The 13,196-nt window shown below is 37.9% G+C and overlaps 1 protein-coding gene across 1 annotated transcript in view; it reads left to right on the top strand.

Annotated features, from left to right (window-relative positions):
- The window catches only part of Kcnq5 (potassium voltage-gated channel subfamily Q member 5), a 572,009-nt gene that overhangs the window by 347,002 nt on the left and 211,811 nt on the right, over positions 1-13,196 (top strand). The window contains exon 2 of the mRNA XM_021197422.2: positions 8,110-8,200. Within this exon, the coding sequence (XP_021053081.1) occupies positions 8,110-8,200 (91 nt within the window). The remainder of the gene's footprint in view (positions 1-8,109; positions 8,201-13,196) is intronic.

Genomic DNA, 13,196 nt, shown 5'->3' with positions numbered 1-13,196 from the left:
GAGAGAGAGAGAGAGAGAGAGAGAGAGAGAGAGAGAGAGAGAGAGAGAGAGAGAGAGATTCAAAATAAAGGGGAGCTTTAAAAATGAAGCCTTTTTGAAATAAACAACCCTTTAAATTAGCATATGTGGTCTTTTCTGAGGAAGGAAATAATAAGAATGGAGAAAATACTTTTACTACTGGCTGTCAACATAATTATGATCACATAGAGAAACTAAGGTCTTTAAATCCTAACCTGGCCCTAATTTTCCAAAAATGACATCATGACTTTTCAAACTTATGCAGTTTAAATGTGACTAAAATACAATGAAAATATAAAATGGTTTAAAATGTCAGCTACATGTGTATTCATATTTCTGGCCCAAATTTTATTTTACTGTAAGGTGTTGAAGATTTGTAGATGATAATGAATTACTTGAATTAATAATCTTTAATAATCCTGTAAAAATGTAGTGGGCTCCAAGTGGTCAGAGGCAGGAGGAAATTCTGATCATCAGGAAACAAAAAGAACAAAAGCAAGTGGGGCTCGACTCTGCATACTGATAAGTTCAATAGCAATTCCTAGAAATGCTTCAGATAGAATATTAAGCACTGATGTATAATAAATTCAGAAGGGTAACTGATTTCTGGAAAGTAACACAAATTTGCCAAGAGCAAGAACATTAAATTACGCTTATTTTTCCAGTTGGATAGGGTTAGCAGCTCGCGTGGCAGAGTAATAGAGGAGAGAAAATGTCTCGATTTCAGTAAAGCCATCAAATGGGCTTTATAATGTGCTGAAGGAGTAGAAAGAGAAAGTTAAATAGGATGGCAGGACCCTTCCCCAGAGACAAACACAGCTTCGAGAGAAGATTCCAGAAGACAGCATCAGGCATGTAAAGATTCTGAGTAATGGGAGTTGGCAGATCTTCCAATGGATAAATGAATTGAAAAAAACATAACATAGCATAATGATATGTAAAATAACAATTGTGAAAACTTTCAAATCTGAGTGAGCAACATCTTGTCATTTGAATTTAATTCAAGTTGGAGACGGGGGTTGTACTTGACTCCTAACAAACAAGAGAACTCTAAGCTGCACTAACACCTTATTTCAAAGAATGAAGGTGGGTGAAGTTACATCTTCATTACTTGTACTCTTAGTCATTTGGCTGAGCTTTGCCTGACTCATAGAGAAAATAGTTAAGAAGTTAAGACAGACAGACAGACGCATACACACACACACACACACACACACACACACACACACACACACACACTGTAGATGGGTAAAAACAACAAAAGACTTATCTATTACTGAAACAGAAACTCTATGAGAGCACAAAGTGTCTGAGTCTGCAGGGTCTGGTACACACTCTCTTAAGTATTTGAGACAGGTACACTGCCAAGAGGATCAAGTATTGATAGGAAAGTAGACAGAAATCGGCAAGGAAAGGCATCTGCGATTGTGCACATCCTCATTCATAATTCAATAGGCCGTTATTAGCATCAAATTCAGTTTCATATCTGAACATCCTAACAGTCAAGGTGATGATACAAACATATTAAAAGATCACTCTCATACCAAAACCTCATCATTGGTTTTTTTTCTGGAAGCAATATAGAGATCTTTTGCAATAAAATACTGGCAAGAATGTCTTATGGGATGCCTCAAGGAACCAATTCAATGTAAAATACTGAGAAACTCTCAGAACATAGCATGTTGGTTGAATGCTCATTATTCTTTTTCAAGGAAAGAGCAGAAAATGAAACACAGTTTAGTAAAAAGTAATTACGTTAGGGACCAGTGTGGGTGTACTCTCAGGATACAGGTCAAGAGTGTTCAGTTTCACTCCAGGTTTTGTGAAGTGGTAGCAAAGAGACAGAAATTGAAGTGTCCTTAAGCCAGGTAGGCATTTTGAAACCAGAGTTTTGCTATTATCTGGGGAGTGGAAAATCTGGACTTGAGTTTCCTGACAAGAGTTGGAGCTATTTTATGTTGGTAACTGAATGCCAGATCTTTTGCTTACATTGGAGGGTCACACAATGTCAGCCTCACATCAAGGATGTAGTAACACAGTGGGCACATCTAAGGCACAGTGAGGAGAGGGGTACGAGATCAGGACATTGCTTCCTATGAATAGTAGACAACAGAGTCTCAGCATATTCAGTCAGAAAACCTGTGGGGAAGCAAGAGTAAAGCCATCCTTAAGTGTATGATGAGCTTTCTGTGGGAGGTAGGCGTGCATGCTTTCTGTAGTTGTGAGCTTGAAGAACCAATGGCAAAGGTTCTCTATGGAGTTGAGCCCACCGAGGAAGCAGTTTTCCAAGAGTAGAGCTGTGCCTCGCAGGCCTGAGTAGGCAGAAAGGTTCAGGACCCTGGAAGGACTCAAAGAGAAACTGAACAAATGTCTTTCAGGAATGCTTAAAGATAACCACTTTGGGAAATGAGAGACTCGATCAGAGAACCTTCTGATCACAAGGATTCATTGATCATTGAAGCAAGCTTCATCCAATGTATGCCCAAAACTGTATGTGCACAGTGTAGCCTCTACTCTGATAGGAAGCCTTTTGAATTGCTTATAGATTTTCAAAATTCTACATCACTTACATTTTTCAGACCCTTCTTCAGAAACACAATAACAAAGTAAAAGTCACTAGTCCCCCAGTCCCTTGATTGCTTTTTAATACTACATACAATACATAACATATCAGAATTCATGGTAGAACTTCACAGAGATTATAGTAATCATTGTATTAGAGTATTAATACATGTGACTTAGTAGCTCACTGTGAAAAACAACAAAACTTCTTACTACGGTTTTGTTGCTTGCAGTGGAGGGTGAGATGTGCTTAGAAGAGACTTCAGGTGAAAACTGGACATCTTTCATGGAAAAATTATGCTCCAAGGATATTTCACAGAGCACTAAATTTATATAAAGACAGATAAATTTAGGATGCAAGAGCCAAATGTTGAGCCAATGTGGTCACAAGGCTTTGACTCATTAGACTGCTTCAACTTCACACGCTAATGCATGCTGCAAGAGGATCATCTAAAGTCACTAATACCAATACCAGCACTCGTGCTTTAGACATCATAATCTTTGATGCACATACAAATGTCTTCCATACAATACACTAAAATGCCCACTTCATCATGGCAATACTTGAAATTTTATGAAGCAGTGTAGCTGTATTTAATTGTTTTTATGTAAACGGTTCCTAAGGTCTTCATTTCTTAAGTATTTCTGTGCCTCTCATTAGAGTGCTTTATTTTAAACCCATGATCCTATACCATGTAATATTTAATGATCTCCTCTCCTCCAAAGGTTTTTCAATAAAACTGACAGTCCACCAAATTACTTGCAACAGATTGCCTTCTGGGGAGAAATGTATATTTGTGTCAATATCAGCAAAGCCTCCTTACTGAAGCCCTGTGAAATTTCCATGTCAGATATTCATTCTGTGTCTAGTTTCTTCACTGCAACATTCACAGTTGTTTGTGAATGGCTAGGTAGGGGTGTGTGTGTGTGTGTGTGTGTGTGTGTGTGTGTGTGTGTGTATGTATGCATGTGTGTATGTATGTGCATGTGTGCCTGTTTGTGCATGTGTGTGTATGCTCATGTGTGTGTGTGTGTGTGTGTATGTGTGTGTGTGTGTGTATGCCTGTGCTTCATGGATGCATGTGTGTGTGTGCATGTGTATATGTTCATGTGTGTGCAAATACATGTGTGCATGCGTGTGTGCGTGCAAGAATGATAACAATGTAATTTGCTAAGGTTCCTTTGGCAGAGCATCAGCTAAGCTTTTCTGAGTGCTATATTTGCATGCCGTTTTAATTCCAGCTAAGTGCACCTGCTCTGAAAGCACAAGCCATGGAATCAGGGCATCATTTGTTCAAACAAGAACCTGGGTTTCTCAGCTCAGCCTTCTTGCTAAATTACATCCCAGAAATTGATTCTTAATTAGCTAACATAAAAAGTTGATGGTACTTTTCTTGGCTAAACAGAGCAGCCTTGAGACTGGTAATATTTACTTTCTCATAAATACTCTTCTCATCTTAAAATAATCAGTGCTTTCCAAATGAGAATCTTGGGATTAAAAAAAAATGCTTGGATAAGCATGAATCTTATCTGAAACAAAATAGAAATGCTTCAGATAAAATAAGGCCAGAAGCTGCTATGGAGTCATCTTGAAGGAATATGTTTATCTCATGGTAGTTTTAAGCTGATCACTGATAAGATTACCTTGGTAAGTCATTGGTGGCTACCAAACAAGGCCATTTTCCAGTTCACAACCCTACGTTCATGACCTGTCACCATTAAAATTACCATTTTAATTTTGTGTATAAGTATATTATGAATACATTAGTAGACTAATTAAACCTATAAGCCATTTGTCAGAATGTTTTTAAATACATGAAATATAGATAATTACAAAAGATAAAATTATGTCAAAATGCAAGGATTGAAGGGTCAAACATGCTTGTCATGTGGCAAGGCATTCATTTATTATTAATCATTATTAATAATATTATATTATGTTATTGTATTAAGTGTCCTATTAAATTGATACATTGTTATTGATGTATATTATTAATTATTAGTGCTTTATTATTGATGCATTAAAATAGCCCATAGTCAGGGTCTAACAATTGCCATAATCTGGAAATAATGATTACAAAAATCACTATTCAAGATTAAATAATTGTGATTTTTTTATTTATGGTATAAAATGTAATATGACAATATCTGTAATTTTTGAATAACCAATTGGAAAGTGCTGGTAATCCCATCATAGTGAAAACTGAAAATCAGCCTTCTTCCTACTCATTTCAAAAATGCCCTAAATTCCATGCAAAGACCCCTCAGAAGCCTATTGACATGAATCAAGACACTCAGACAGACAGTGTCCCACCACTGCCCCTACTTATTTTTAGCTTCCAAAAAGGTACTGTGGAGCAAACTATTTTCTCCCTATTTCATGGAATAAAAATTGATGGAGTTGTACAGCAGACTATGGCTAAGCACTGGGTTGAGAGTCTGGAGCTGTGTTGCAGTGAGGTGCATGCTATTCGGAACTCTAAGTTCATCTATACTATCTACAAGATCTTTCATAACTACTAAACTAAATACAAAATCTACCTTAGAAACATCTCCTCTCCAGGCTTGCAGCCTTCTTGTGTTGTACTTCCTTCTGGCATATATTCCTCTAGTAAATGTTTCATGCTAATACATCCTTCTTGTGGATCATCTCAAACAGGAAGTGCACATTTTCCTCTGCCTTTCACTACCACTCTGTGTGTACCCCTTGTCCATTTCCCTGTGTGGACCAACTCCTCTATGGAGAAACCCTTCAGTTGATCAGTGAACTTCAAAGTCTTGGTATGGTCTTCAATACTAAGATAATCTGCACTTTCTGCTGGACTGAAATGTCTGCTGTACAGAGACATGGATTTATAGGACTTCTCCCCTTGACTCTTCCCCATCTCCAATGACTAGCTTGCGGGTGTTCATCAACTCCATCTTGCTGATGAATTAGTGAAAACTGGACACATACTTGCATCTCATCCTGATTCATAGTCCTCACACTAGAGTATCCCTTTACACCCCCCCCCCCCAATTCTTCTCCCTAGCTCCATTTGTACCATCAGTACCGATGGGTTGTTTTCTTCTCCAGGAAAGATCCTTTGACCTCAGGCTCAGCCCCATGGACATGCAACCTATGTGTTCTCGTGGAGACCCACATTGAAAAGACTGTCCAACTGGGTTCCATACTCTCTTTTCTTCATCATTGAATATTAAATACTTTTAAACAGCTGGCCCTCATTCTCACTTTGAATTGGATAACCTATTCCTATTGGAGAATTAACTCCTAGAGAGGATGGGTTCCCCTCCCTTAGCAGCACTGACTGCCTATAGTTTTCATGTAGGGGTAGGCCTTCTGAAACACTGGTATGTTGACTGACATGTTTTCAGGTATTGTTTAGGGAACTGTGTTGTTACGATTTCATGGATACAGCGTGCCCTCGGGTCTAGAATACACGATCCAGCACCAGGGGTTCTACATCTTTTACATCTTTCTGTCCTCCCTTGCACAATGTCCCCAGAGTCTTGGGTATAAAGGTTCTATTGCAAATATGCCACTAGCAATTATTTTTAAATAAAGTTTTATTGTCACTGGTCTGTTGTCTATAGCAGCTTTCACATGACAAGTGTAAAACCATGTAGTTATGACAGTCAGAATAACATGATGTATTTACTACCAGGTTCCTTAGATGATATGTTTTCTGACCTGAGATTGATATGTTTTGATTCACTGTGATGGAATGAAAATTTGAAACACCAATCAACATGTCAGCATTTAACAAGTCCTGCCCCTACATGAAAAACTATGACAGTCAGTGGCTGCTGACTGTCAATCCAATTTCTCTCAGGGTTAACCTGATAGGTTATCCAATTCCACGTGATCTGTCCTAAACACATATACATATGAGCAACACTTAAATGGATGCAGTGGGTTTGGCATATTTATACATATACATGATATACATCGTATATATTTACAGAAGGAGGGTTTTGCATATTTATACATATACATGATATACATCATATATATTTACAGAAGGAAAGGTCATGGATTTGAGAGGGGTTGGGACTAACACAGGAGATGTTAAAAGGGAATAGTGAGGATTTGAAAGGATGAAACCCAGGGAAGGGGGGGGGTGGAAACGTGTACAATTCAGAGGGGATGGAGGACACCAGGAGAACACAGCTCACTGAATCGACTAAGCAGGCTTCACATGGGTTCACAGAGACTGAAGCGGCATGCACCTGGCCAGAAGGTTCTGCACCAGGTCCACTGTGTATGTTACAACTGGTCGCTTGGAGCTTTTTCGGGCTCCTAACAGTGGGAGTGGGTATATCTCTTACGCTCTTGTCTGCTCTTAGGACTTTCTTTCTCCTACTGGGTTGCCTTGTCCAGCCTTTGTATGAGGTCTTTTGGCTTTCTTATTATATCTTGTTTAGTCATGTTTGGTTGTCTCTTGAAGGCCTGCTCTTTTGGAAGTGAAGGGAGAGTGGATCTGGGGGAAGGGAAGGTGGGAGGGAGCTGGAAGGAGGAAGGAAGAAAAACAGTTGCTGGGATGAATTGTATGAGAGAGCAGTTTACTTTCAATAAAATACTTGTACATAAAAATCTCAACAATTGTGAAAGAAGCAGAAGGAAGCAGAATCATTGCTGAGGCCATAGTTAGCCAATCCTTGACTAGAGTGCCAGGGAACTGTGTGTCTAGCATGGTAAATGGACTTACAAGACTTTCTGAGTCTTGGTACAAGCCACGAGGAAGTAGAGTTTAATTCCTCTGTAATAAGGAAGGCCTTATAGAATGAGCTTGCTGGACATCAGTAATGGTGAGATTTAGTCTTCAGCACTTCCTCAATGGTTGTGATTTGTTTTGATAGCTTGCATTTCAGCTTCAGGTTTAAACAGACTTCTCTTTCATTTGAGATTTTCCTTGGGAGCTCATCACTCGTCCCTACTCCTTCCTCAACCAAAGAAACATCATTACAGTCATTAATAGAAAGTCCTTGCTCATTACTTCTAATATCCACAGGTGGGAAAGAAAAGTTATCTCTTTTCCTGTTCTTCCTATTAATATAAAAAATAGAAATTAGACTCCATAAGCACTATCATACACTGGCAATGGGCACTTTGCAACCATAACATGTCTGGTATTTTGCAGATTTGACAAACGGATTTTTCTGCTTCTTGAAAGGAGAGTCTGTGTTCTCAGATAGGAGAGCAAAACCACAATTGTTCTTGCTTAGGGTTCCTTTTGGGGGAGGAGTTGTATGGGGAAATTCACAGATTCTTAAGTGTTAACATTTAAATGCAGTACCACACAAAACACACACACACACACCACAACACCTATCAACACCTACAACCATGTCTTCCTGAGTTCAGTTGCAAAAAGGGCCGCATTTCTATGAAATATCCTACTGTACACTGACACTTCAAGTATTCAGTAATTATTTAGTTCAGACATGTTCAAGTGAATCTGGTGCTTTATTTGTTTTAGGGACAATTCTGCACGGTTCTCATCAAAGTTCTCTTCCTTTATTTTGCAGTTTTCTCCTTGTGTTTGGTTGCTTGATTTTGTCAGTGTTTTCTACCATCCCTGAGCACACAAAATTGGCTTCAAGTTGCCTCTTAATTCTGGTAAGTGAAACTATGTAGCTTTATATCATATGTGTATATGGATGTGCAAAAGGTTCATGTAATATACCAATTGTATATAATATTGATGCTATGCATTTATAATATTGCTTATCCAAAATGATTGTTACAATGAAACATAAAATTGTCAAAGATCACTCAAGCATTGTGCCACCAATGTAACTAATTAAAAAAAATGAGAAATTCATGCAGAAATATTCAGGATGCTATTAGACAACAATATCATATCCTATAGGTATATCATGAGAGGGAGGCAATGAGAGGGACCTGTATTAAAGACAGCTTTTTTTTTACTTTTGCTAATATATATAGCATAATTATAACAAAAGTCAGCATGCATGTGATTTCTCATTATTGTTTAAAAAAAATACAGAGGAGAAAGTACTTTCCGATAACTGAACTTAGCAGTAGCTAAGTATAATTGGCTAAAAAACTGTATGAATGTGGCGCCTCATATGAAAACAGATGGGTCTTTATGCTCCTTTCAACTAACAGGCAGTATTAAGGGTTTGTTGCTAATGCAGTTACCTGGTGAGAAACTGCAGATTTCTATATTTCCATTAGGTTGTCAGTCTTCAGCCACACAGAATTATCCAGTTCTCTTTAAAATGGAAAAAGACCCCAAGATATTTTAGTCTTGGTTATTCTGAGCCTTTTTAAGCTCCTGTAGTTTCTATTATAATGAACCCATAGCACTCTAGGCTCCAATCACATCTGATTGAAAGTTTGGTTCATTTATGTCCATTTTAACCTGGCTTACTTGGTCCAAAATTATTAGACCTTACAGTCTCAAAACTGTGTGAATGAGCTGGAAGAACTCAACTCTGTTTACAGAGTGGAAAGGAGATGAAGTCAGATGATTTCTGTGAAGTCACAGAGATTGATTGTATATAACAATCATCTAATTTGCAAAGATTCTGTGTCACTGAGGTGGGAAAGAAAAGATCTCAACTCGTGTGATAGGAGAGGAGGCTGATGCTTTTGTGGCCTGGGCTTCCATGTGGCTAATTTTTGTTAGATGTTGCTAAGGCAGCACCAAGTCTCTCAGTCTTACATTATAGACGATTCCTGTTTGAATCAGGAACGAATCTACTCCAATTTGTCTCCATACACATTGTGCTCAGTGGTATATTGCTAGTGTTATGACTACAATTTCCAAACCAATGGAGAGAGCAGAGCAAGGAAAAGCACTCTGGGGGGTTGTTCCATTTGCACACTTTCCATTTGGGGAGCAAGTAGGCTTTTAGCTTGGTCCACCCCTCTGCTTATTACAAATGATGTTTGAAGCGTGAGAGCTAAGGCTCCACTGACATTAGGTCCACACAGAAGCTGAATTGCAGTATGAAAATTTAAATATGACTTTCAGACCTGTGAATAAATTATTTTAAAAGACCCCGATCAACTGTATGTATGTGTACATGTTTAGAAAAGTCAGAAACAAAAGAAACTCCACGTAAAACATATAAGCTCAGCCTTTGAAAACCCCAGGGCAATTTGGATCCTGACTTTTCAAGCATGTTGTCTCATGAGCAACTGGTATTTAGCAACTAGGATATGTTTTAGCAAATAAGAAAGGTATCATTGTTGATCGTTTTGATGATGCTGAAGGATGAACTTGAGGCATCATTCATACTAGGCAGGTGCTCTACCACTAGCTCTGCTCCTCACCTGGACTTGTCAGTCTGGAACATCTTCAGGCTTAACAGCAAAACAAGCTGTTTCTGCAAGCGAGCCTTCATTTTGGGCAGTGACCTTGTACTGCAGGAGGACATTTCAGAAGAGTACTGTGATATGGTTTTCGGTGGGGAAAGGATTTGTTAATTTTCCCGTTTGGGGGCTATAAAGTTACATTTCAGGGTGTCCATTTTAAAGCTAAAGAGTGTTCTAGAGACCTGCCTAGAAATATGTAGACTATACTGTAAACCTAAGATTCAGTGCAGTGTCCAAAATCCTTCATTTTTATCTTTAAAGAACAATTAAAATGAAACAATTGTGGGTTTTTGCTTTCTTGATTGTGAATTAATAAGTTGAGAAAACATGCATATTTTAATATTTTCAGAATGAGTTAACACAGTATGTACATTATATTTCTTATATATATATATCATAGGCATTCAGTTATAGAGATAGATAGGTAATAGGTAGAAAGATGATAGATAGATAGATAGATAGATATAGATAGATAGATAGATGACATCATAGGCATCCTATTGTAGACTATTGGGAAATTATGAGAACACTGAATTATTTAGGAAATCTCCTGCTATCCTTTTTCATGCATGTTTGAGCTGGTTAATCAGATTTCAAAGACTGTCTGCCCTGTTAACACATAATCAAACAGAATTCAAAGAACTCAGTTCTGGCTGGCTGGAGTTTTATTGCTTGGTTGCTTGGTTTTAGCTGCCAACATAGAGAATACCTAAAATTTTATTATTCAAATAGTAATAGGAAGGGCTATTAAAATATAAACAAATATTTTCAATAAATTACCTACTTTAGCTGACAGGGTCTAACTTTGTACTGGCTCAAACAGTTCTCCTGCTTAGAACTGCTCATAGCTCAGGATGTAGGTCCATGCCACCGTCTCCAAATGATGTGAGACTTTAACCTTTTGGTGTACACAGTTGGTGTACAAACACAATACCAGATGAATATTCATAATTAAATATAAATAATGTTTCACTTTGTTTATTTTGTTATAACTATTCATTTACAGTTTCCTTGAAAGATTGTTCATTATGGTAAGGTATTTTCTGTAACTCCCATGCAAATAACAGACTCCCACAGATCTAGGAAGAGAATACATACTGCTGACAAATTAGGATAGGAACAAACCTCTGAGACGTGTCTTGGAAGCTCTGTTTTCTGGCACATTGCTCCATTGAGATCTCCAGTGTAGTGCATTCAGGGCATTATGTGGATATTGTCTTGCTTATGGACTAGGGCCCCATGAAGATGATTCCTGTTCCTCATAGAACCGAAGAGGCCATTCCGACACTGTCAGCCAGAATTGCATTTCCAGTGGTAGTATAAAACTAAGATCTGTAAACTTGCCTACATTCCAAACCGAGTTGATGCTTTGCTCATTTGCTCTCTTACTCTTTCATTTGGACAAAATGACATTAACCTGCTTCCTTCAATATTTTTTAGGTAAATGTCTGCAAACAGGCACCATTTGGGAAATTTTATTTCAATCTTTGTTGTTATTATTGTTATTTTTCTTTCTTTCCTTCTTTTTTATTCATGTAATTTGGGAAATTAAATCTGTACCTACATTTTCTCAGCAAATAAGATTTGGGAAACATTAATAAGAAGCACCAGTATTGTGCCAGCATCCCGTGCCAAAGGCTCCAAAAGCATTGTCTTACGTGACGACTTTTCCATATCTGGGATCTACTGAATGCTTACAAGCTCTAGGAGAAGTTTAAAACAGTTTGCTGTAATTAATTTCAATGTCACTCTTTAGCACAGTGAGAGCTGTGTATCCACTAAGCCCAGGCCACTGCAGACTGTTCTGGAAGTACACTACACCTTGTTTACAGGGGCCAGTTTGGGCAAAACTGATCTCATGCAAATATCAAAGATCTTGTTCTGATTTCCAATTGCTGCTTCTGATCAGAGGTAAGGAGGGAGAAGGTATCAGCTATGCCTGTTACATCTCGTTCCATTAAGGCGGTCTGCCCAGCTGCGGTGACTTATGGGGGAATTCAAAGGTCCTTTGGCTCTGTTGGGTTTTTTTCTGGACTTGAAGTACATTCTTTATGAATATAATTGTGACCTTGTGACATCAGCAACTAGAAGATGCAGAAACAGAGCTGTGAAGAGTCACAGCTTTATGTATTATCCAAGGTATGTTGCTACAAATTCAGATTAGGCAAACAATGTAAATGTGTTCCTTGGGTAACCAAAACAACAGCTATAAAATATACACAAGAGAAACACAAAAAGAGTTTCAACATTTCAACACTGAATAAAAACTATTGAAACACTGAAGGAGAAAATGATGTGGAAAGGGAGCGACCCAAGAAATGCAGTCCGTAAAAAATAATGAATGGTGTGGAAAAGGCAGATGTTCACCAATCACTAAATTGTTTAAATATAAATGGGCCAAACATCCTAGGCAAAATACACTGGTTTGAAGTAGAGATTATTTTTCAACCTGTACAAACTACAAGAGACTTACTTTAGATGAAAAACATAAATATTTCAGTACTAAAAGAATCAAAAAATATAATGTGCAAATAGTAGCTGAAAGAGAACATAGAGATACTAAATGTAATAGACAAAATATACTTCAAAGAAAAATAGAGTTACAAAATATAGAACTGTCTTTTAAGAGAGGACAGTATAGAAAAGTTCAAAGTTCCATTATAAAAATATAAATTTGCATCATATAAAGGGTTCAATATAACAAAGAAACAAAGTGAAAGGTTGAAAATCATGTACCTAATAACTGACTAACAAACATAAACAAAAAAAATTGTAGCATTGGAGAAACAAATTAGGAGTTGGAAGCAATAAACACCTCACTCTCAGTAACTAGGAAGAAACATGAGACACAGCAATAAACCAACTAGATCCGGCAGGCGCCCTAGCACACCCAGGATCTTGGGATCACTGGTGAGTGGAACACAATATCTGTTCCAAAGAATCCCGGAGGGTTTTGTGCCAGCAGGACCAGAGACAAAGGAACCCCACCAAACCAGAGGCTGGGATTCCTTCTGGGGGCTCTAGCCATCCTAAACTTGATGAACAGCTTCGGTGCAGTAGCTGGATACAAAATTAACTCAAACAAATCAGTGGCCTTTCTCTACACAAAGGATAAACAGGATGAGAAAGAAATTAGGGAAACAACACCCTTCACAATAGTCACAAAAAATATACCTTGGTGTGACTCTAAGGAAGTGAAAGATCTGTATGATAAGATTTTCAAGTCTCTGAAGAAAGAAATCAAAGGTCTCAGAAGATGGAAGGATCT

This window comes from Mus pahari, chromosome 5 (assembly GCF_900095145.1).
Source record: "Mus pahari chromosome 5, PAHARI_EIJ_v1.1, whole genome shotgun sequence".
In the NCBI taxonomy this organism is placed as follows: domain Eukaryota; kingdom Metazoa; phylum Chordata; class Mammalia; order Rodentia; family Muridae; genus Mus; species Mus pahari.
The sequence above is the reverse complement of the archived record's forward strand: the minus strand, read 5'-3'. Positions and strand labels throughout refer to the sequence as shown.